This window comes from Protopterus annectens, chromosome 7.part1 (assembly GCF_019279795.1).
Source record: "Protopterus annectens isolate FY-2018-M chromosome 7.part1, PAN1.0, whole genome shotgun sequence".
NCBI lineage: Eukaryota > Metazoa > Chordata > Ceratodontiformes > Protopteridae > Protopterus > Protopterus annectens.
In genome coordinates this window covers 421,691,106-421,716,398 of record NC_056740.1, presented here as the reverse complement: position 1 = coordinate 421,716,398, position 25,293 = coordinate 421,691,106, and the positions used below count along the sequence as shown (strand labels likewise).

Below are 25,293 nucleotides of genomic sequence, written 5' to 3'. Positions count from 1 at the left end.
ATTTCATATTTACTTCGCAATCTGGGGCAGTATATTAACATTACTTATGATTTTTTTCGAGTATGTATCACTTCGACAAAATGGCAGAAGTTGGAATGCCATATGTTTGAACTTCTAACCTCGAAGTGCAAAACCATCGAAGGCTTAGAACAGCGATTTTTTTACCAGGGAGAAAATTCGCTGTTCTAAGAAACACACACACAACACAAGCACACAAAAAATAGCAATCCACACACGTTTGATTTCTTTATTTGTTTTTTGATTCGTTAGGCTTACTAGATGAACCAACAAGTATGCCTGTTTTGAGGGACCTAAGATTGTACACAGAAAAGCAAGGGATACTTAAAGATGAAAACCATTAAGTATTCTTTTTCTCTGTCTTTATCTACAGGGTGATTTGGATTCTACAGAGAAACTACTGCAGCCATTTGAACCAGTTGCATTACTTGTAAGTTTTAGTAGTTTTGCTTATTTCTTTCATATTTGCTTGTAACTTACAACATGGGAAAGTAAGAAAACTTCTAAGGAGGAGCTAGTTAATTTCACACATAGTAGCATCACCAGCTTGCCAGTGATATATTTGTGAGAGTTGCAGGCTTTATAAAGTACTGCTTGATCCCATAGATAATGGTAAGATGACTAGAGCAAGTGTGTGCCTGAGTTTTTTTTTTTTTTAAACAGGTGTACTTATTTTTTTTCCACAATCCCAAATTTACTATTCAGTAACTAATTAACCAAACAGCTTTCCATATTATTAGTGCAGTCCATGTGCATGTTGGAGGCACAATGTTCCTTAATTTCCCAGTCTTTCTTTCCTACCTTCACTTATCTGTGCTTGCTTGCCTACCTTGGTTCCAGCAAAGCCACTTTTTTTTCTTCCTAATTTGTCTTTAATGGGCTCACTTCATACTATTTGATGTCCTTCCATATCACTGCTGTAGTATTCCTTACACTAGGGATACCCTGCCAAGGGTAGCCTGACGTCCGGACAGTATTTCAAAGCCTTAGGTTGTTATAGGGACATCATATAACACATGTATGCTCCCTGATCACAGCATAGGGAATAAAGCTGATGTCCCTTTAAAGAAGAAGCAGAAGACAAATCTTATTTCCCCTTGCTCCTTAGGATCCTCAGCATTAATGATAGGATTTTATGTGGGGGTTGTTTAATGCTCTCATGGCTTTGAAGCCCCCTCAGGGAGTCTCTGTTCTTGTCTCTCCTTGGTCCTCTACTCCTCTTAAGAATCCAAGGGAGCAGGACTCTTCTGATGAGGACTTAGACTCTGATGAAGAGTCTTTGGCCTATTCCTCATGTATTCCGCCTCCATTGGATTATGGTTCTGAGAAGGAGGACACTGTTAGTCTAGGTTCTCCTTTGAGGAGATTTCCTTTAGAGATATTCTCTCCTGTGATGGAATTTTTTAAGTGGGACTTCATCCAGGTTTCTGATGTTCAGAAGAGGTATTATGAACTCCTCCAAATGGAGTCTCTTAAGTCCTCTTCTGTTCTTCCTGCTTTCTTGGACACATTTTCAGCTGCTTCTCAGACTCCTGATTCCCAGCACCCTTTCCCCTGCTGCTAAAATACTGACAGATTTTATAAGGTGCCTGATGATTGTAAATTTCTTTACAAGTGTCCCTCTGCTGACCCCTCTGTTATTTCTGTTTCTTCTGATAAGTCTTCCAAGCATTTGCCTTCTATTAAATTGCTTTCCTTTGACAAGGACAGTAGAGCCATGAAAAGACTGGGCAAAAATGTGTACACTGCTGTTATCCTGGCTTTTCAAGCTGTGAATTACCAGACCCATTTGACCAGGCATGTGTTAGCCCTTCTGTCTCAGGCTTTTCAAGTTATTTTAGACCTTCCAGATTCTGAGGGGAAAGCTTCGGCCCTCTCTTTGTTGCAGTCCTCTTCTCAAGTGACTCGCCATTCCATTAAATGTAGCTAAAAAACTACAAGAAAATCCTAGCCAAGCTAGAGTTGTCAGTGTGTGATTCCAGGGGACTGAAGGTTGGAGGTGTCTCTGTTTATATCAAAAATAAATATACTTCAAGGCTGGTCAAACAGGACAATGCACTTGAGCTGCTCCATGTTCAAATCACCATAGGTAAAATCCAATACCACTTCCTTGCAAGCTATATGTCCCCCTCTATGACCCAGGAAACTCATACCATATATTTAAACGTATTGGAAACCCTAACCAGCAAACCCAATAGCACATCATCTGGGACTTTAATTACCCCACTATTAACTGGGAATCCTATACGACACCAAACTTACATGCACAGAGATTCCTGGATTTTGTAAACACAAACTCCCTTGACCAGGTAGTTGATACACCAACCAGGGGTGCAGCCATACTGAATCTGGTCCTCACTAATATGGGAGACTGCTGCACACCCCCTACTCTAATGCCTTCCGTGGTAAGGTTAGACCACAAAATTGTCTCCTTCAAAGTAAAAATAAAACCTGGACCCCCAGCTAAACCTGGAATATTCAGGAACTATTATTCTAAGGCTAACCTCCTGCTATTAAATGAGAACCTGGCAAAATTTTGGGCCCCCATAATCCCTGAGAGCACTGCTGCCTATGCAAAACTGTTCACAGAAAACTTGTACAAGCATGTTTATAGCTGCATAGAGGAAGCTGTACCCACCAGGAAGTAGTACAGAACTAACTCAAAAAACAAGCAACCCTGGTAGAATCACAAAATCAGTCGACTGTATAACAGGAGGAAGAAAATCATGGCAACAGTTAGGAGGTGCAGCGCTCAGCCAGATAAAAGCACTCTCATCAAACTAAACAAACAATTCAGAGGACAAATAAAGTTTACCAAAGCCAAATTTGAGGTAAGTTTGGCCTCCCAGGCCAAGGACATCTACAAAGCATGTTTCAACTGTCTGTAACCTCAAAGGCAATACACAATTGTGTGCAGAGCTCATTGTAAATGGAGCCACCTTTACTGAGCTAGAAGATAATAGCAAACCACCTGGCTGATAAATTCAACTCCAACTTTACACTTCTCTCACCTTCAACCTTCCCTCAGGAAATATCATCAAATATAACTCCCCCTACTACCACTAGGGAACAGGTCCTTAATGTTCTCTCTTAAGACCAAGAATACTGCATCAGTGGGCCCAGATAATATCTCAGGATGCCTTCTAAGTAGCATGACACATGACCTATCAGGGCCTCTGGAATTACTGTTTAACAGTAGCCTCTAAACAGGCTTCGTGCTTCATGAATGGAGAAATACAACAGTCATCCCTCTGCACAAAGGTGGGCCATCTACAGACCCTGGATAATACAGACCCATAAGTCTCACTAGTCTTACTTGTATGTAAAGCCATGGAAAGAATTATCATGGAGATGATCAACAGAGATATAGTAAACCTCCAGACACTGGACCCAACCCATTTTTTGTTTATCAAGGGCAGATCATGCCTATTCAACCTGGTGGACTTCTTTGAGAAGGTCACCAAAGCACTGAATGAGTACAAAATCATTCACATTGCCTACTTTGACCTGGCCAAGGCATTTGACCCAATACTGCCTTTGGGCATTGTTGACAAACTCAAGAGGTTAGGTACAAACCCGTATGTCACCCAATGGATAGCCAACTGACTCACAGACATGATCTAGGAAGTTAGAACTGGGGAGTCCATCTCTACAAAGAGGCCAGTGATAAGTGGAGTCTCTTGGGGATCAGTCCTTGGACTGCTTCTTTTTGGCATGTACTTCTCAGAAGTCAGGGCCAATGTCAGTGGTCCCTGACTGACTAAATTTACAGATGATTGCAAATTGGGAGCTGTCATTGACTCTTACACTGACACAAATGTTCTCCAGGAGGGGCTAACACAAACAAGCAACTGGTGCCAGAGCCATGGACTGAATCTAAATGCCAAGAAATGCATAATCGTATCCTTTGGGAAGTCCTCCATCTCTGGTATTATTGACAACACTCCCCTTAGAGCTGACCTAGTAGTAAGGGACTTAGGGACACACACAGATAGTAATCTAGCCTTTGACCATTATATGTCTATAGTGGGGAGGAACTCATTCTGTGTTGCGTAACTTATAAAAAAAATATGGCATCCAAGTCCAAGGAAGTCATTGTTCCACTGTATTCGGCTTTCATCAGACCTATCATTCAGTACAGTGCCCCCTTTGTTATGTACCTAACCAGGCATATCCAACAATTGGAATTTCCACAGGGGTTCCTCACTAAAAGAATACAAGGAGCAAGTAAAATGTCCTATGCAGACCGCCTCAAGGGCCTATCCCTGTATTCTGCATCCTACAGGCTTTTGAGGGGAGATCTATGCTTGGCATACAGGACCTTGTCAGACCCCACTCTAATGGGCCTCCTGCATATCCACAAAACAAACAGCACCAGAGTTACCCATTCTAAAAACTTAAACCTTGCCTGTGATATAAATAGGACCTGCTGGAGAGACAGGTATGTGTCCCAGAGACTACCCTGTCTATGGAACAGGCTCCCCATCCATATGAAACAGAGTTCCTCCCTGGTCCAATTCAAGTGCTACTTGGACAATTGGATGGGAAACCAGAAGTTCATCCCTGGTTTGGCACCTATGTCTCTAATGGACACAGGTAACCTGTAAATGGTTCGTCTCAAAGGCCTCTGCTTACACTTATCAAGAGTATCAAAACTTGTCAGAGATTTGGGATGCATGGCTAGGCTTAAATAGGCCCTTGTGTTCATTAGCCTAGTAAACAACTATGAACCTTTGAACCTATTAAGCCTCTTGTAAAAGAGGATAATGGGATATATGCAAATGACCCCTTAAGAACATCAGGTGTTTCAGCTATAGGGAAGTTCTGAATGCCCATATCTTTTTCTTAAGTCTGTTAGTGGAAAATTCAGGCCACTAAAGCCAAACCCCACTAGCTGTGGACATGCATGTTTCAGTCTTCTTATAACCTCGTCCGCACAGCATAAGTGGACTGTTTGACTAACTTTTAGAAACACAAGGTTGTCTTACCCAGCCGATGTCCATAACCATTAAGGTGTCTGCAAAATATCCCATCTATCAACTAAGAGTAAGCAGGACACACAGCCAAACCAGTTAGTAAAAAAAACTTCAAGAAAATCCTAGCCAAGCTGTGGAGTATTCACTGTGTGGCTCCTAAAAACCTCTTGTAAAAGGGGATAATAGGTTGTATGCAAATGACCCCTTGAGGACATCAGGTGTTTGCAGACACATTATTGGTTATGGACATCAGCTGTGTATGACAACCCTGTGTTTCCAAATGTTAGCCAAACAGTCCACTCATGCTGTACTGATGATGCCATAAGAAGACTGAAACACACATGCCCACAGCTAGTGGGGTTTGGCTTTACTATCCTGAATTTATCCATTAACAGACTTAAGAAGAAAAAAGTAATCGGCATTCAGAACTGCCATATAGCTGAAACACCTGATGTCCTTAAGGGGTCGTTTGCCTGTATCCCATTATACTCTTTTTATAAGAGGTTTTAAGGAATCACACAATGAAAACTCTAGCTTGGCTAGGATTTTCTTGTAGTTTTTTTACTAATTGCTTTGGCTGTGTGTCCTGTTTCCTCTTTTATTAAATGTAGTTAGGACACAGCTGATGTCTCTTCTAGAGCTGCTGCCTTTGGTTCTGTGTTAAGGCATTATTCCTGGCTTCACCTTCAGTCTTTGCCTGATGATATTAAGGCCAAATTGATGGATGCTCCTCTTGACAATAAAAATCTGTTTCTGCAGCTGCTGAGCTTTTTAAGTCTTTTTAAGAGAAGGTTAAGGCCATGCAGAAATTGAAACATATTTTTCTTTTCCCTCTTCCCAAATTTCAGTGGAATTATCCTACCTAGCCTGCCTTTGTACGTAGACAGTTTCACCCTCCTCCCAAGGGTAAAAAGGGTTCTAAAAAGGCTCCTCCTGCTAAGTCTTCTCAGACTCCTACATTTCAGAAGCCTGTTTTTCCAGACAAACAAGGTTCTTTCTATGTTTTTCCCTCCCTCCTAAGTCAAGTTCCTCTATCGCTTCGTTTTGTCTTCACAATTCGTTAAGGATCACTCTACATTCTTGAGTTCTATCCATCATTCATCAGGGGTATTACATGGTATGGAAATCCCATCCTCCTTTTTTGGACATTCCTCAACCACCTCAGGAACAGCTGCCCCCTTTTCCGCCTTCCAAGCAGTTTCTGCTCCTCTAAAGGGAAAGGGTTTTATTCTAGAATGTTTCTGGTTCCCAGGAAAGGAGATGACTCATTCTTGATCTTTCTCAGCTCAACACCTTTTAAAAGGTTCCTTCCTTTTGAATGCTGTCCCTGCAAACCTTGTTTCCTCCTTTTCTACCTCAGGCTTTCCTAGTCTCTGTGGACCTCAAGGATGCTATTTCCATATTCCTGTTCATCCCCATTTCAGGAAATGTTTACATTTCTCTGTTTCTTCCTTGCATTTTCAGTTTTCTGCTTTGGCCTCTCTATTGCCCCAAGGGTCTTCACCAAATACCTCTCTCCTGTGTTTGCTTTTTGCAAGATGAGGGGAATACAGATCTTTCCATGTCTGGATGACCTGCTTATTCAAACTTCCTCTCTAGAGGCCTTGCTTTAGCACTTTTACTATGCTATTTGCCTCTTGCAGGTTCTAGGATTTACATCAACTTTCCAAAAATCTTTCCTGACTCCTCAGGATCATGTTTTTCTTGGATGCAGGCTGCAGACCATTCATGTGCTGGCATTCTTTCCCCTTCCTAAGGCTTTAACTAATTGCATTTTTCCTTCCCTTCCTCCTCTGGTCTCAGTTACAGCCAGGGAGTTTCTAAGGGCTGTGGGATACACGGCTTCCCAAATTCCTGTGCTTCTTGTACCCAGGCTTCATATGACAAAGCTGCCGTGGTTCCTAAAGTCAGTCTGGCTCCAACATTCTCATTCTTTGGACTTTACAAATTCTCTGCTTCCATGCCTCAATCTAGAGCTTCAGTGGTGGATTCATCAACTGTCCTCAGCCCAGGGCCTCCTTTTCAGTCTCCAGTCCCCTCTCAAGAACTCATTTTGAATGCCTCAGAAGAGGGGTGGCGAGCTACTTTTGGCACCTTCTAAAAGTACAGGGCCTTTGGTCCCTTTGTCAGAAGGACCATATCAACATCAAAGAGGTGAGGGCTGATGTCCTTCATGGATGCATCTGCAGTCATAACAACTGTCCCGTCATCTGCTCGCCAGGTGCCCTTTAAGTCAGCCAGATTCAAAGTCGCTTCTCTGGCTGATGTGACACTACCCGACACCATCTCTAATTCTTGTGGGTAGCCCGGTATAAAGCATCAGCCGTCAGTCTTTCCTCAGTCTTTCTGCGCCCAAGCGCAGAAGCTGAAGCTGTTATCCAGAGTGCCCGGTCCGTAATACCGAATCACTTCTGCAAACTACTGCACCGCCAGCTTCTAGCTCGCTCCCCCGGGCCGACTTCTTACTGAAAGCAGCCACCAGCCAAAAAAAGTTAACCTGTGTAACTACAGCGATTTCCACCTTATCGTTCGCCCCTGTTTAGCCTGCTCCACCACGTAGCAGCCTGCTCACCCAGTAAGCTTTTCAAACGTTCGAACGCCAGGGCGAGCAGCCTATTTTCGGGTTACAGTTTTTTCAACAGTTTAGGCGTTCTGTTATTGCGCCGTATCCTCCCGACCACCCGGATCGCCAAAAATCTGCCAAACCCGAAACCGATAAAGCCCGACGTTTCGGCCGAACAGAGCAAGCGGTTAAACCCAGTGTAAGGTCAGTCGTGTCCAAGAAAACCATCAAAGCACAGCTGAGAAAACTGATCAAAGTGAGGCCTGAACTTATTCCTACAACTGAGGCCCTAATTTTACAACTGAATCGGCCTCTTTTATTTTTATTTTCACCCATCCCTCTTATCAGGGGCCCACCCCAGCACGTGGTCTACTACAGGCCTCCAGCAGCCATGTCCACGGGCTCCCTTCGCCATTAAGAGCTTAAGAGACCACAAAACAAGCCTGTTAAACCTACAGTCCAGGCCCTCTTCTGCCCTCAAATGCTCTTTGCCCTCTAGTTTTAATGCTTTTATTAGAGGATCAGATTTCTTCCCTTACAGGGCCTCTCTCACCCAGACCAGGAGACCCCAGTGGAGCCCCAGAGAGGAGAGCCTCCTGATTCTGCTTTATGAACTGATGACAACTGATGAGCCAGAGGCCCCTTCTCCAATTTGAAGATTCTGATGCCGAAGAATCCATTCCAGCTGATGCTGCCCCCCAGCTGAAGAATCCTTTTAAAACCTTGCATGCCAGCTATGCGTGAGAACAGTCTAGAATGGCAGCAACAACAGGATTTTTTTCAGCCAGGAAGTTTTTAGACTCAGAAAAGCACCTCCCACTTTCTGCACCCTTAGCTATACCTCCTGTTCTCTCTGTGGTGGATGATCTCTCTGATACTGGTTCCGGCCCAGATCTTTTTTTACCCCGCCCCTGCCAAACCAGACAGATTTACAGGGTGCCACAGATATCACCACCACTACAAGGCCCCCACCACTTAGACCCGCAGCCCAGCAACCCCAGGTCTCAAATATATAGCTTCACTATACAGCTTAAAAAACCTGTCTCTTCTATTAGCAAGGTCATTAGACAGATGGGGTAAAAAGGTTCACACTGAAGCTACCTCTCAGCTAGAGTTTTAAACTGTCAGTTTCACATGGATACAACATTTAATACAAATGCAATCAGTTATAACTAAAAAACCAACCACTGACAACTGATAAGAAAATAATATTAGAAATGGTAATAACATACAAGGTAAATGCAAACTGGATCTTAAAATGTGGGTTGCTGATGCACCTGAGGCTTCTTTTAGACTGACTGGCATGCACTGGCACAGATAGAAGTGCATAAATGGCTGGGAGCAGAATGGGGCCTTACCGATCATGTTAAAGCTAAAGCTCCTATGGACAAGATGCTCAAATATTTAAAGTTGAGTTGTAAGAAGGCAGAAGAAGCAGGAAGAAAGGAAGAAAAGTAAAATTGTTCAAAGAAAATTTGTTCAAACAGGTTCAACTCCTCAAAGGTTTAGCAGAACTGCCAGTTAAAAATTGGGAACTTCCCGACCCACAAAAATTTCAAAGGCACTCCATAGACGTTCCAGGGGCAGAAACCAATCCAGGAGGAGGCCTAGAGGAGGACGCAGAAGGCAAGGTAACACAATAGAGGACAGTGGCGCTATCATGATTTTGGGCACCAACACCAACACATTGGCTTTCCCAACCGCTTGTTTAGAAGGGATATAAGCTCCCTTCCCGCGGAAAGAATTTATTTTCAAAACTAAGTACTACATACAAAAACCTAGTGATTTTACAACTTATAAATCATAAGCATCAAGCTTCAACAAAACACTTTTACCAATCAAAAGAAAAAATGCCAAACATACTTCCAAATCAAAAAACAAGGCTTTACACCAAATAATGGAAATAGCAAACATGGAGTGCTGGAAAAAGCCAACAGTGAGCAGAGCAGGAAAGGGGTTCTGCAACAGCGTGCCCAAGAAAGGAAAAGAAACAACCAGTATTCTGTCAATTCTCAATATACCCACCTTACCCAAATTCAGTACGTTGACCCTACAGCAATTTCTTTCCCTCCCTGCATTCAAGTCCCATGCCTAACAAAGTCTCTCAAGGACTCCAGCCGCTCAAGGAGATCTGCCTTAATCTCAGGAAGACAATTGCAGATTTTGCACCCCAGATTAATTAGATACCTGGGGCTGCCCCTTGCCTATCTACTGCGCCCAGAGTATTCACAAAATGCCTGGCAGTTTCAAAAATAGGTATGCAGATCATGGTGCCCATCACAGACACCAACATTCCTGGACGACTGCCTACTACAAGGGACCACACCAGTGGCTGACAACAGATTAAAGGGACAACATTTACTTGCTAGGGTCACTGGAGGCACAGTCATTATACAAAAGTCAAGGCTGATACCATCCCAAATTGATACATTCTTGGAAGGTATACTTAACCCAAAAAAAGTGGACACATTCCTGACTACAGAAAACAAAAACTGAAAAAAATATAATTTAACACTACACAAAACTGAACAAGTTAACAGCAAAACAACACTGCAGCAAAGAAACTGAATGCATCAAGTATACCTGGTCCATTCGCCAGACTTGGTATGAGAAAACAACAGTACAAATAGAGTCAAAGAATTTATGGTCCCAACACAGATTTACTACAGAAAACTAAATCCCACTAATTCCATGCCACAAACACTAGTTCCTCGCTTAAAACAGCAGGGCATGGGTGGTCATGGGCATGCCAATTCCTTTCGCGAGATGTCACAAGCCAGACCATCACAACAGACGCTTGCACTAGGGGCCCACATGCTCAACAATCCTGCAAGGATTGTGATGTGTGCTAAGTTGGGGACTCTTACTCAATCTGAAAGAAATGTTAACCTTTTTCAGTAAGGTAAAAAGTTCACTGCATTTCCAAAAGAGGGCCAGTTGATGATAAGGACAGACAACACCACAGTCATGTGGTACATCAACAAACAGGTGGGAGTAACTCTGTGAACAACCCTACTCAGAATATACCCAATCACAGGAATGGGCCCTGGCACCAGCCACAACATCCACAGACAGGCAATATTTGTACCGAGGACAATACTTGAAGCAGATGAAGGCTTGGCTAATAGACCTTTGATGTCTACCGAATACTCTGACCTATTCGCAGACCATTCTCAAATCTTGGAGACCAGAAGATTCTCGGCACAATTACATAATCACCAGTCAAAAATTCTGCACAAGGACATTCCACCCACTAGAATGGAAAGTGGACATTCCTCACCTCAACTGGAAAGCGCCTAACAGCATATCACTTCCCTGGAAGGACCTAGGCACACAAAAATCAAAACCTCTCGGCCCACACGCTCCCACCACTAGCTCCAAGGGAAGAGCGACAACACTGGTACTGACTAAGCCAAACTGGCCATACAACAATATGTCTGAAGTTAATACCTCAACACTGAACACTTAAATCAGAACAGAACCAACAATTAGCTAATGGAAACTCAAAACGCTGCAACTCAGAAATACTGGAACATCCTAATATAGCAGCAGCTGACCGCATGAGACCCCAAAGAGTTAAAAGACATCCTTGAAGCAAAGAGAACTCAACAAGAAGGAACTAAGCTGGAATGGAAAAGTTTGTCACTGAGCATGAAAGAGGAAAAGATGTGTCAAACATGGATATGTTTCAATATTCTGGAGTATCTTATTTAATAAGATATTCAGGGCCTCTCCCACTCCTCCAACAAAGATACATCAGGCCTGCTTTTTTCCATCAACAGCTTTTGATCCGTCTGTTTTTCACATTCCTTGCTCAGGCAGTTCCTCAGAGGAACTTTGAATGGGAAACCTCCAAGACCTACACCTCCACCAAACCTCAACTTAAACTTTGTGCTAGAAAATGGACACTATCAACCTGTCTAGAAAAACAACAGCAGACCTTGCACTTTGAGAAATCAAAACTATCAAGACCCTGGGCATTACTCATGCAGGCTGCTTTCCACCTGCATTGGCCTTAGTGCAACCCTTCCTAATTGCCTACAGGAATTTATGGGTCACGCGAGACCATCTCTCACATTTATGCCCAAGGGGTGGTATCCAGAGTGCTCCAATCACCAGGCAATCCACTACAGGTATCCAGAGTGTACCCACAAAACAGAGGGGAACCAATACTGCATACCTTGGATGTACATAGACAGCTACTATTACTGAGGGGGAACAAAAATAAGGGAAAGACTAACAAACTACTTGCTCACGCGAACAGGAAGGGAAGGAAAAGCTGTCGTAAACAGACACTTCCAAATGGATAGGACTCCTACAGCCATCAAATTAACCGAAGAAAAGAAATCATTAAGAAAATCAAGACCTCATTCTATGGCGCCATAACAGCCACTACCACAGAACATATTTGTGAGTGGCTACCAAAGACATTATTGAGGCTGCTACTTGGACCTCCAGTATTACACATTTGCGATGAGACTTGCCTCTATAGACGGTAGATCCCAGCAGGTGCTACACTGCATAACTGCAAGGGATTTTAAACTATATTCCTATATTTTTAGTCTCCTCCCCTAGCTGCATGCAGAGCCTCTACTCATTATGACTGCAGATGCATCCATCCTCCTCCCTAGTCCCTTATACCTACCATAAATCTGCATGTCCTAACCGGGATAGCATCTGCAGTCAGATTACATCCTACTTTTACTCTCCTAATGTAGAGGGTGAGGGTCCTCCCAATCTAGTGGCTGGTGTGGTTTTATGCATACGGTATATATGTACATACACGGGTGTTTACCCTCCCTATGCTATCTTTTTGGGGACATTGATATTCATCCATTTTAGCTTCAAAGAGGGCACATACACAATTGTTGTGAAAAACTCCTGTTTTTTTTGGAAACATTGATATCTATCAACATTTATGACGCCAAGAGGGTGCGACATCAGTTATTGTTCATCCTGACTGAGAGAAAAAATGAACGAAGTGGCTGCCTGACCAAGAGAGACCAACAGTTGTTATGGACTGCAGATGCTATCCAGTTCGGAGCGGGACACGGTAGCCTTTTTCTGGCTGTTCAGGCCTTCCATTCTCTATTCCTTCCAGGGCCCCTCAAAATCTTTACAGACAATACCACAGTGATGTGGTACATCAACAACAAAGGGGGACATGGTCTTACCTTTTGTGCAGAATAGTTCTTCAGGTTCAGGATCTGGCTGTCCAGTATCAGGTGACTCTCTAGGCTGTTTATATCTCCTCAGAACAGAATATTGTAGCAGACTCTCTGAGTAGGTCCATAACACAGAATCACGATTGATTTCTTAACAGAGATGTGTTTCAGGACATTGTCCACCAGTGGGCTGCTTCTCCAGTAGATCTTTTTGTCTCCCCTCTGAACAGATAGCTTTCTCTCTGTTGCACCAGAGTCCCATGTCCTCTGGCTTGGAAGGTGGATGCCCTTTTTTTTTTTCTTGGTAGAGGATGTTTCTTTATGCCTTCCCACCCCTTTACCTCATACCGAGGGTCCTTTTCAAGATAGAACAAGACTGTCCTAAAATCTTGTTGGTGACTCCCTTTTGGCCCATACAGCATTGGTTCCCTCTTCTTCTGCACTTAGCCAAGGACAGTCATCACAAGTTACCTCATAGTGTGGACCTGCTCACACAAGACAAGGGGTCTCTCATCCATCCCCACCTGTCTATTCTTCAACTGATACTGTGGGTGATAGGATTTTGATCCCTTTTAGGCACCTTTTTTGTGAGGATGTGCTTCAGGTTCTGCAGGAGGCTAGGAAACCCATTACCTGGAAATCTTATTTGTCCAAATGGAAGGGATTTTCTGTTTGGTGTCTTGCCCGTAACCTGGATCCACTTTCTGTGGAAGATCCTTTGGTTCTGTCTTATTTGTGTGAATGGTTCCATGCTGAGTTGCCTTACTCTTCAGTTAAAGCCCACCTTTCAGCTATTTCTGCTTGTCTGCCTTTGACTCCTCCTTTGGCTTCTAGATTTGTGGTCAGACAATTCCTTAAAGGCGTCCTTCATGTTAGGCTGGTCTTCCTGAGACCTTAATTTTGTTCTTGAAAAATTGACTCCGGTTCCTTTTGAGCCTGCAGCTTCAGCTTCCTTACAGCACTGTACTTGGAAGATTGTTTTTCCTTTGGCCCTTATTTCAGCTAGAAGATTGTTTGAGCTTCAGACCCTTATGGCTGTACCTCTCTTTTTAGTTTTTCATAGGAACATGGTGTATCTTTGTACTAATCCTTCATTTATGCTCCAGGTGGTTAATGAGTTGTCTCTTAATCAGTTTATTGATTTGTCAACTTTTTTCCCCTTCTCCGCAGTCTGCTAGTGAGAAGGTTCTTCACACCATAGATTTGCATAGACCACTCAGATATCATTTATATAAAACTAAAGCCATTTAAAAATCTGAGAAACCTTTTGATCTGAAGTAGGAAAATTCATTTGTCAGCAACCTGTGGGTATGGATCCGATATCTGATCCGAACCGGCATGGTTTATCCAGCTATGGATCTGAGCTCCTAGCTCCTCCTCTCACCCATAATGCCCTGCTCTCCCTACATGACCTGAGATCTAGTTTGCCACGCATGGTAAAGGCTGGGTCGTCAGAGCTCCAAAAGCTAAGTTATAGTATTCTTTATTAAAGGGTTTTAACATTTTTTAAAACTTTAAATTTGAGTGAAAGTTATAGGTTTCCATTCTGTTTATATCTTTGTTGGGTTAATTTAATATAGTTTTTACCCTCCCCTCGCTGGTTCGTAGTTGGTGTGTGTGTGTGTGTGTGTGTGTTTTTTTTTTTTGTGGCATTTGTGTGAGTGTTTTAGTTTATTGTTACTATTTAAAAAAAAAAAAAAATAGTGATGTCTGAGGCCCCAAAGGCTGTTTTTTCAAAGTGCTCCGAGCGTGGCCATAAGCTTGCCCCTGCTGATGGCCACACTCAGTGCGTTCGATGCCTTGGGGTTGAACACCTCACTTCAGGGTGTTCAATCTGTGCAGGGTTCAACCCCAGGGCATTGAAGGAGCGGAGGTCGAAGCTGGTCTTGGCGGTACTCTTGCCCCGGACTCGGCCGGCCCCGCCCCCTTGGTGGTCACTGCTTGGCAGTCCCTGCCTTGCCTGCTCCCCTCCTCCACCTGGGATTCAAACTCCCGCCAAGGGGTCGGAGGAGAGGGAAGCCAGGAAAAAGGACCGAGAGAGAAGCACCACAAGCGGCGGGCCGAGACCTCCGTTTGCCCCGCCCAAGCGGGCTTCTCCTCCGGCCTCTCTGGCTTCTGGCTCTCCCCCTCCTCGGCTCCGGTCCCCGTGCTTTTCACCGGAGCCTGAGGATGAGGAGACCCGACCTCCTTCCAGGCTATCGAGGCGGCACTCAAGGCCTACCTCGGTAGCCTCGTCGAGGTCTACTTACAGCCTCTCCGATGCTGAACTGGACCAGATGATGCAAAGGTTCATCCAGGCCCAGAGGCAGATGGGAGTGCTCCTGCCTCCCCCCCCCTCTGGGGGGGAGCTCAATCCCCTTTTTTAAGCCCATTGCTCCGTCTCCGACCCGCTACCTGGGTTCGGAGCGCTCAGAGCCGGGCAGCGTCGGAGCAGCGGGTGAGTCGGCGCCGACAGTACTGGGTACTTCGGATCCGACCCTGCCCTCGAGTCTATTGGATCCGACCTCTCGGAGCCTTGGCCCGAGCTTCGGATCCGAGGGACTCAATGTGCCTTCGGCGCCGTCCTTGTCGGAGCGCACTGGTCCCTCGGATCCGAGGGGCTCGGCGCCGGCTCCGATCCGCTCATCGGATCTGAGGGGGAGCCGATTTTCGGATCCTATTGTCGAGGCTGGCTCCCCCTCGGCCTTTGATGTAGTGGAGAGAGCTCTGTTGAGGGCATCCGGACCCCTGGCACTTGCTTCGGCTCCGTCCCGCACTCCATCTGCTCTGGGCCAGGCTTCCATCACCCGGCCACTGGGACAGCCCGCTTCACTGCCTCAAGCAGTTCCTGTGGTTCTGGACATTGCTGGTGAGAGCTCCTCGGACAGCCACCCCGAGGAAGCACCTCGCAAGCATTCGTGTAAAAAGGAGGCACATAGACTCCCCCGAGTCTTTGACCGAAGACACTGACTTGGAGGAAGGGGAAGGCTCCCCAAGATCACCCCCTGAGGATGTCTCCTTTGGAGACATCATGGAAATGTTACGGATCAGAGGTGGGTGGTCTGCCCCAAAGTCTTCCTCGGATGAGTCAGTGTTCTTGGTGGCATTTGAAGTGGGCCCATCTACCTCTTGGGTGTCCCCTCCTGCCGACTCCCTGGTGGACCTTATTACCACCAGGGCGTGGAAGGACCTGGACACCGTGGAGCCAATCCCTAAGAGGCCCGACAGGATCCTTAGCCCCCCTGCTGACCGTGCCCACTGGAGCAAGGGACCCCCGGTAGATGCCATGTTGTCGGCAGCAGCCACTAAGAGGGAACTCGCCCAGGAGAGTCCCTCAGTCCATCCCCCGAGCAAGGAGTCTCGGATGATGGACCGTTTGGGGAAGCGAATCTTTAGTTCAGTGACATTCTCAGTGAGGGCGCTCAACTATTTGGCACACGTCATTAGGATGCAGCGCGATCTTATCAAGGAATACGCTGCATCCCCCCCCAGAGTCCATATCGGAGGAGGACAAACTTATGCACTCCACCCGTATGGCCACTCTTCGTTCTGTGACTCTATGCGGTTACTTTCCCACACTACCGAGGGAGCCGCTAGACCTGCGGGAGCGGGCCTAGTCACAAGACGGCAGGCCTGGCTCTGCCACTGCGATTTTACTGAGCCCTTCAAGGCGTCATTTGCGAACACCCCCTTTGACGGTTCTGCCCTTTTTGGCAAGACGGTTCGCGATACCTTGGTTCAGAGCGAGAAGGACGGTAAGACGCTGTCTGCCGTCGGAGTCCGCTTCTCTGTGCCCCAGAGGTCCTACTCTAGGAACCAAAAGGGCCAGAAGAAGATGTGGTTTGGGAAGTCGCAGCATTCCCAACCCACTCCGGACAACCAGTCCTTCCACGGCAGAGGAGGACAGGGAGGACGCCGCCCTAGGGGCAGAGGGGCTCCCAGGAACTTTGGGTCCAGAGAACCCTTCTCTGAATGGCCCACGCAGCAACCCTGAGGGGTTGCCCGACTGCTCCACTCTGGAGGCAGTCGAGGGACGTTTCTCGGAGCACCTAGCGGCATGGGAGTCCATTACATCGGACCGCTGGGTACTCCGGATTATATCCAGAGGTTACAAGATCCCCTTTCTTCATGTCCCAAAGTTAAAAATCCTCCCCGATGTTCCACCCGATCAGATGGAGGCCGCTTCAGCAGAAATTGGCCATCTGCTGAGAAAAAGAGCCATCTAGCCCGTCCCCCCAGTCCAGATCGGATCAGGGTTCTACTCCAGGTTCTTTTTAGTGCCAAAAAAGACGGGGGACCTAAGACCCATTCTAGACCTGTCCCTGTTGAACCTGTCAGTTCCCAAAGAGAAGTTCCGGATGGTCACTTTGCAGTCCATCCTTCCCCTTCTAGGGGAGAATCACTGGATGTGCTCTATAGACCTCAAGGATGCGTACTACCACATTCGGATGGACAGACGATCCAGGAGGTTTCTTCGCTTCCGGCTGGGAGCCAGTCACTACCAGTTCAGGGTCCTTCCCTTTGGTCTCACTACAGCCCCCAGGGTGTTCACCAAAGTGTTAGCAGTGGTTGCGGCCCACCTGAGGCTTCAGGGGGTGCAGGTCTTTCCGTACCTAGACGACTGGCTTCTCACCGCCCCAGCAAGGCATCTACTCTCTTTGGCAAGAGACTCCTTCCTTTGTCTAGCTCCCAAGCTAGGCATCACGGTAAACATAGAGAAGTCCAACCTGGTCCCTACTCAAACAATAGAATTTATAGGAGCCAGGTTAGACACGAGAAATTTAAGAGCCTTTCTCACAACCGACAGGGTTCGAATCTGCGACTCCAGGTGCGGGCCATCCTTCACTCCAGCTCAACACCTGCGGAATTGGTCCTGAGGGCGCTAGGGTCTATGGCGGCAGTGATTACTCTTCTTCCGCCGCCCGCTTCAACATGCGGGTGCTTCAGTGGACACTTCAGGTGCAATGGTCATTTCTCTCCCTCCCCTGTATCATCCCATTGCGATCAGCAAGGCTTGCAAGTGGTCTCTTGTGGTGGCTCCATTCTCCGGACCTCCACAGGGGCCGCCCTTTGTGCATCTCCCCTCTCGCCACGGTGACCACGGACGCTTCCCGCCTCGGGTGGGGGCGTTTTGCGGGCCGGATGGTCCAAGGCACGTGCAGCGATTCAGGGACCTCCCTGCATATCAATGTTCTGGAAATGAGGGCGGTGCTCTTGGCGTTGCAAGCACTTCACGCGCTCCTTCCCCTGGGAACAATTGCGATTCAATCAGACAACATGTCGGTGGTCTGGTACATCAACAAACAGGGGGGAACCAGGTCTTACCCTTTATGCCGAGAAGCCATGAGAGTGTGGGAATGGGCGATCTCCACCAACCGTTCTCATCGCAACGCATATTCCGGGTCGGACCAACATCCTAGCGGACAAGCTCAGTCGCACCATTCTCTCCCCGTACAAGTGGTCTCTCAATTCTCAAGTAGCGAAACGTATCTTCGCACAGTGGGGGACTCCCTGTTGTGATCTCTTTGCCTCTTCTTTAAATGCCAAGTGCGACAGTTTTTTCGCTCTAATCCCCCCTCCAGGGGATTCTCCGAGAGACGCTCTGGTGCATGCTTGGCCTCCCGGTCTTCTTTACGCATACCCCCCTCTACCTCTGATGCTACAAGTACTTCAGAAAGCCTCTCGGTTGGGGTGCAGAATGATCCTCATTGCCCCGTTCTGGCCTCGACAGATCTGGTTCTCTTACCTAAGGTCTCATTCAGTTAATCCACCTTGGATTCTAGATCCCATTCCGGATCTGATATCACACCCGTCGAACCTGCCAACTCCGAACCTGGACAACCTGAAGTTGACTGCTTGGCTGCTCCAGTTCCACTCCTAATCAGGACTCCGGTATCTCGTCCCCAGTTAAGGCCATTCTGGTAGCGGCCCACAAGCCCTCTACCAGAAAAATTTACCGCAGTAAATGGAAGCGTTTCTCCATTTGGGCAGAGCGGCAAGACCTAGATCCTTTCACGGTTCCCCTTCCTTTGGTTCTAGATTTCCTTACTACTCTCTTTAATGATGGCGCCAGTAGTTCCACGGTCAAAGTTCAGCTGGCGGCCATATCTCATTACCATGTTGGACACGATTCAGGGCCTCTTAAGTCGGCTAAGTTATGCAAAACCTTCCTAAAAGGCACCTTTTTGCTCAGACCCCCTGTCAAAGCAACGGTTCCCCCGTGGGATCTTTCCTTGGTACTTCAGGCCTTGACCACTCCCCCCTTCGAACCTGCGGCCACAGTCGATCTTAAATACTTGTCCTTTAAGACTGCTTTTTTGGTAGCCATTACTTCGGCTAAGAGAGTTTCAGAGCTTCAGGCCCTGTCCATGAAACCGCCTTATTTGATTTTTCATCCGGACCGGGTGTACCTAAGGATCAATCCCTCCTTTCTTCCTAAAGTAGCTTCGGAAGCTAACATTAATCAGTCCATCAACCTCCCTGTTTTCTTCCCTAAGTATCAAAACAAAGGCGAATACAAGCTGCATTCCTTGGATGTTCACAGGCAGCTTCGGTTTTACCTTCATAGGACAGCTGGTCATAGGCAATCAGACCAGTTTTCATTTCTTTTGCCAAATTCAATCTGGGTAAACCAATTTCCAAAGTTTCTTTGTCACGCTGGATTTCTCAGTGCATTCTGTTGGCGTACCAAGCCTCTGGGAGGCCCGCACCGGAGGGAGTCCATGCTCATTCGACCCGGTCTGTCTCTACTTCAGCGGCCTTTAAGTCTAGGGTTCCTCTGGATGACATTTGTTCAGCAGCCACTTGGGCTTCATCTCATACCTTTATTACTCATTACAAGCTGGGCGTCACTTCTAGAGGTAGAGCATCCTTTGGCTCCGCGGTGCTCCGGAATATCCTTCCATGATGGCCACCCAAGATTCAGGTAGCTGGGGACTCTGTCCCACAGGTTGCTGACAAATGAATTCTCCTACTTCAGATTTAGAAGTTATGTACTTACCATAACGTTCCATCTGAGTAGGTGGATTCATTTGTCTGCAACCATCCCGGCCTCCTATCCCCCTGGCCTTGTCAGTTTCCTGCATAGGGTGTGTTACCCTTTGGTTAGGGTAGTTGGTGCAGGGCAAACTCGATCTGAGGTCATGTAGAGAGAGCAGGGCATTATGGGTGAGGGGAGGAGCTAGGAGCTCGGATCCATAGCTGGATAAACCATGCCGGTTCGGATCCGATATCGGATCCATACCCACAGGTTGCAGACAAATGAATCCACCTACTCAGATGGAACGTTATGGAAAGTACATAACTTCTAATTTCTTTTTAGCTTTGGCTGTTTCTAAGCAGACTATTTTTTTCCTGGATCTTTAAGGCCATTTTCTTTTGTTACTCTTTTCATGGGAAAAGCCTTTCTATTTCTGTTAAGGCTCATTCTAAGAGGGTTGTGGCTGCTTCTGGTGATTTTTTTCAAAGGATTGGATGCAAACTCCATTCTTGAGTCAGCTGCTTGGACTTTTGTGCATACTTTTGCCAAACATTACAAGTTGGATATGGTTTTCAGGGCTGTCCTGCATGGCTGTATTGAGGGCTGTGCTGGACCTTCCTCCTCTCAAGCTTCCTCTTGAGCTTTTGTACTCTTCCCTAGTGTGAGGAATAATGCAACAGTGATCTGGAAGGATGTAGTACAGTTGTGTAGAATCTCTTCACTCTCCCTAATGTAATGAATACTGCAGCAGTGATCTGGAAGGACATAGTACAGTTTTGTAAAATCTTACCATAACAGTAGATGTCCTTTCCTTTTTGCAGTATTCGCTCTCTCTCTCTCTCCTCTCCCTTTTTCTGTTTTCCTTTTGATGCAGATGTTCCTCTTTTACTCCTTGGACTGGACAGTTGTTAATCTTGGGGCTTTTCACTTCTGAGGAAGGTACATCCATACATCACCTTTATGCCCTACGCTGTGAGTGGGGAGCATATGGGTAACATACAACCTCCCTATAACAACCTAAGACTTTGGTATACTGGCAGGACGTCAGGGTATCATTGGCAGGGGATACCTAGTGTAAGAAATACAGCAACGGTGAAGGTAAGGACATCTACTGTTATGGTAAGATTTTGCACAACCGTACTATTTTGCTCATATGCTTTGCAAGTTCATCTATGACCAGGGCTTCCCTTCTTTTCCATTTTCTTGTCACACAGTTTTTAGCCACTAACAGTATCCTTGCATCTATTGTGTCAGTACTGCAACTCAACGTATTTATTTTTATTTGTTTTCCAAAAGTATATTACAGTAGATAATACAAACAATCATGAAAATTGTCAGCTACAAAGTAATATTTGTTTCAGCATGCAATCAGGTCATATTTCTACTAAGTCACATAGAATAAAACACATCTACTATTTATTTTCAAATTGTAACAGGAAAATGCATAGAATTATCCTAACTGCATGGTGCAGTAAACTCCAACATACTATATATACAATATTTGCAGCAGGTGCAACAGCAGCTAAAGGGCAGAAGCGTGAGAGAGATGTATTTGTATTTGATTCATCCTTAAGTTGCTTGTCTAAACTTCTTTGATTTGTACTTTACTTAATATAGGGGAATTTTGTATACAATGTGATGAATTGATTCTTATTGAATAATATTCATTCTTTTAGAATGTGGTTCACAAAGAGACTCCAGTATTCTTGAAACTACATACATTTATTACTATGTCTTGTGATTAATTTATGTGCTGTAACATATCTAGTAGCTTTGTTCTTGAATTCCTCCCATGATAGTTTGGTTCTATCTGTCCATTTCTGGGTGGTATATAATTTCATTAGCGAAATAATGTGACTAATATCTGTGTGTCTTGTTTAAGTAATTTTTCAGGGGTTATATGTAGGATAACAAATTCCCACGATAGTGTTGACTGCTCGTAACCTACTTTTTCTAACTTCACCATCAGAGAACACCATAACTTATATGTAAATTTACAGCCCCATAGGATGTGAAAGAGATCAGCGTTCACTGTTGAAAAATAGGACAGTTTGAGGAGTAGTTTGAATTAAACTTATTTAAAATCACTGGTGAGTAGTAGGCATTATTGTTGATCATCAATTGTGTATAGGTTAAACTCTTGAAAGGGGATAATTTTAGTGTAGTTTTTATCGCTTTGGAATTTTGTTCAGTCATAATAGTTTCATTTTTCTCATTCCAGTAGGCAGAGAACAGTAAAGATGACTGATATTTGATGGATGTAATTAACTTGTATGTGGTAGAGAACAGTAAAGATGACTGATATTTGATGGATGTAATTAACTTGTATGTGGTACAGAACAGTAAGGATGACTGATATTTGATGGATGTAATTAACTTGTATGTGGTAGAGAACAGTAAAGATGACTGATATTTGATGGATGTAATTAACTTGTATGTGGTAGAGAACAGTAAAGATGATTGATATTTTATGGATGTAATTAACTTGTATGGGCAGAGAACAGTAAAGATGACTGATATTTGATGGATGTAATTAACCTGTATGGGCAGAGAACAGTAAAGACGACTGATATTTGATGGATGTAATTAACTTGTATGTGGTAGAGAACAGTAAAGACGACTGATATTTCATGGATGTAATTAACTTGTATGTGGTAGAGAACAGTAAAGATGATTGATATTTGATGGATGTAATTAACTTGTACGTGGTAGAGAACAGTAAAGATTGATATTTGACAGATGTAATTAACTTGTATGGGCAGAGAACAGTAAAGATGACTGATATTTGATGGATATAATTAACTTGTATGGGCAGAGAACAGTGAAGATGACTGATATTTGATGGATGTAATTAATTTGTATCGGCAGAGAACAGTAAAGATGATTGATATTTGATGGATGTAATTAACTTGTATGTGGTAGAGAACAGTAAAGATCACTGATAATTGATGGATGTAATTAACTTGTATGGGCAAAGAACAGTAAAGATGATTGATATTTGATAGATGTAATTGACTTGTATGTGGTAGAGAACAGTAAAGATTGATATTTGATGGATGTAATTAACTTGTATGTGGTAGAGAACAGTAAAGATGATTGATATTTGATGGATGTAATTAAGCTGTATGGGCAGAGAACAGTAAAGATGATTGATATTTGATGGATGTAATTAACTTGTATGGGCAGAGAACAGTAAAGATGACTGCTATTTGATGGAAGTAATTAACTTGTATGTGGTAGAGAACAGTAAAGATGATTGATATTTGATGGATGTAATTAAGTTGTATGGGCAGAGAACAGTAAAGATAATTGGTATTTGATGGATGTGATTAACTTGTATGGGCAGAGAACAGTAAAGATGATTGATATTTCATGGATGTAATTAACTTGTATGTGGTAGAGAACAGTAAAGATGACTGACATTTGATGGATGTAATTAACTTCTATGTGGTAGAGAACAGTAAAGATGACTGATATTTGATGGATGTAATTAACTTGTATGGGTAGAGAACAGTAAAGATGACTGATATTTGATGGATGTAATTAACTTGTATGGGCAGAGATCAGTAAAGATTATTGATATTTGATGGATGCAATTAACTTGTTTGGGCAGAGAACAGTAAAGATGATTGATATTTGATGGATGTAATTAACTTGTATGTGGTAGAGAACAGTAAAGATGACTGATATTTGATGGATGTAATTAACTTGTATGGGCAGAGAACAGTAAAGATGATTGATATTTGATGGATGTAATTAACTTGTATGTGGTAGAGAACAGTAAAGATGACTGATATTTGATGGATGTAATTAACTTGTATGTGGTAGAGAACAGTAAAGATTGATATTTGATGGATGTAATTAACTTGTATGTGGTAGAGAACAGTAAAGATGATTGATATTTGATGGATGTAATTAACTTGTATGGGCAGAGAATAGTAAAGATGATTGATATTTGATGGATGCAATTAACTTGTATGGGCAGAGAACAGTAAAGATGACTGATATTTGATGGATGTAATTAACTTGTATGTGCTAGACAACAGTAAAGATGACTGGTATTTGATGCATGTAATTAACTTTTATGTGGTAGAAAACAGTAAAGATGATTGATATTTGATGGATGTAATTAACTTGTATGGGCAGAGAAGAGTAAAGATGATTGATATTGATGGATGTAATTAACTTGTATGTGGTAGAGAACAGTAAAGATGACTGACATTTGATGGATGTAACTAACTTGTATGTGGTAGAGAACAGTAAAGATGACTGATATTTGATGGATGTAATTAACTTGTATGGGTAGAGAACAATAAAGACGACTGATTTTTGATGGATGTAATTAACTTGTATGGGTAGAGAACAGTAAAGATGACTGATATTTGATGGATGTAATTAACTTGTATGGGCAGAGAACAGTAAAGATGACTGATATTTGATGGATGTAATTAATTTGTATGGGCAGAGAACAGTAAAGATGATTGATATTTGATGGATGTAACTAACTTGTATGGGCAGAGAACAGTAAAGATGACTGATATTTGATGGATGTAATTAACTTGTATGTGGCAGAGAACAGTAAAGATGATTGATATTTGATGGATGTAATTAACTTGTATGTGGTAGAGAACAGTAAAGATGACTGATATTTGATGGATGTAATTAACTTGTATGTGGTAGAGAACAGTAAAGATGATTGATATTTGATGGATGTAATTAACTTGTATGGGCAGAGAACAGTAAAGATTATTGATATTTGATGGATATACTTAACTTGTATGTTGTAGAGAACAGTAAAGATGACTGATATTTGATGGATGTAATTAACTTGTATGTGGTAGAGAACAGTAAAGATGACTGATATTTGATGGATGTAATTAACTTGTATGTGGTAGAGAACAGTAAAGACGACTGATATTTGATGGATGTAATTAACTTGTATGTGGTAGAGAACAGTAAAGATGACTGATATTTGATGGATGTAATTAACTTGTATGTGGTAGAGAACAGTAAAGATGATTGATATTTGATTATTTTAATGTAATTAACTTTATGCGTGGTAGAGAACAGTAAAGACGTATTTGATGGATGTAATTAACTTGTATGGGCACAGAACAGTAAGGTGATATTTGATGGATGTAATTAACTTGTATGTGGCAGAGAACAGTAAAGATGATTGATATTTGATGGATGTAATTAACTTGTATGGGCAGAGAACAGTAAAGATGATTGATATTTGATGGATGTAATTAACTTGTATGTGGCAGAGAACAGTAAAGATGATTGATATTTGATGGATGTAATTAACTTGTATGTGGCAGAGAACAGTAAAGATGATTGATATTTGATGGATGTAATTAACTTGTATGTGGTAGAGAACAGTAAAGATGACTGATATTTGATGGATGTAATTAACTTGTATGTGGTAGAGAACAGTAAAGATGATTGATATTTGATGGATGTAATTAACTTGTATGTGGTAGAGAACAGTAAAGATGATTCACATTTGATGGATGTAATTAACTTGTATGTGGCAGAAAACAGTAAAGATGATTGATATTTGATGGATGTAATTAACTTGTATCTGGTAGAGAACTATGTATTTTTGGGGTT

At 43.7% G+C, this 25,293-nt stretch overlaps 1 protein-coding gene across 1 annotated transcript in view; it reads left to right on the top strand.

The window, feature by feature from the left end:
- The window catches only part of NEK4 (NIMA related kinase 4), a 1,767,660-nt gene that overhangs the window by 824,048 nt on the left and 918,319 nt on the right, over positions 1 to 25,293 (top strand). The window contains exon 8 of the mRNA XM_044078881.1: positions 392 to 448. Within this exon, the coding sequence (XP_043934816.1) occupies positions 392 to 448 (57 nt within the window). The remainder of the gene's footprint in view (positions 1 to 391; positions 449 to 25,293) is intronic.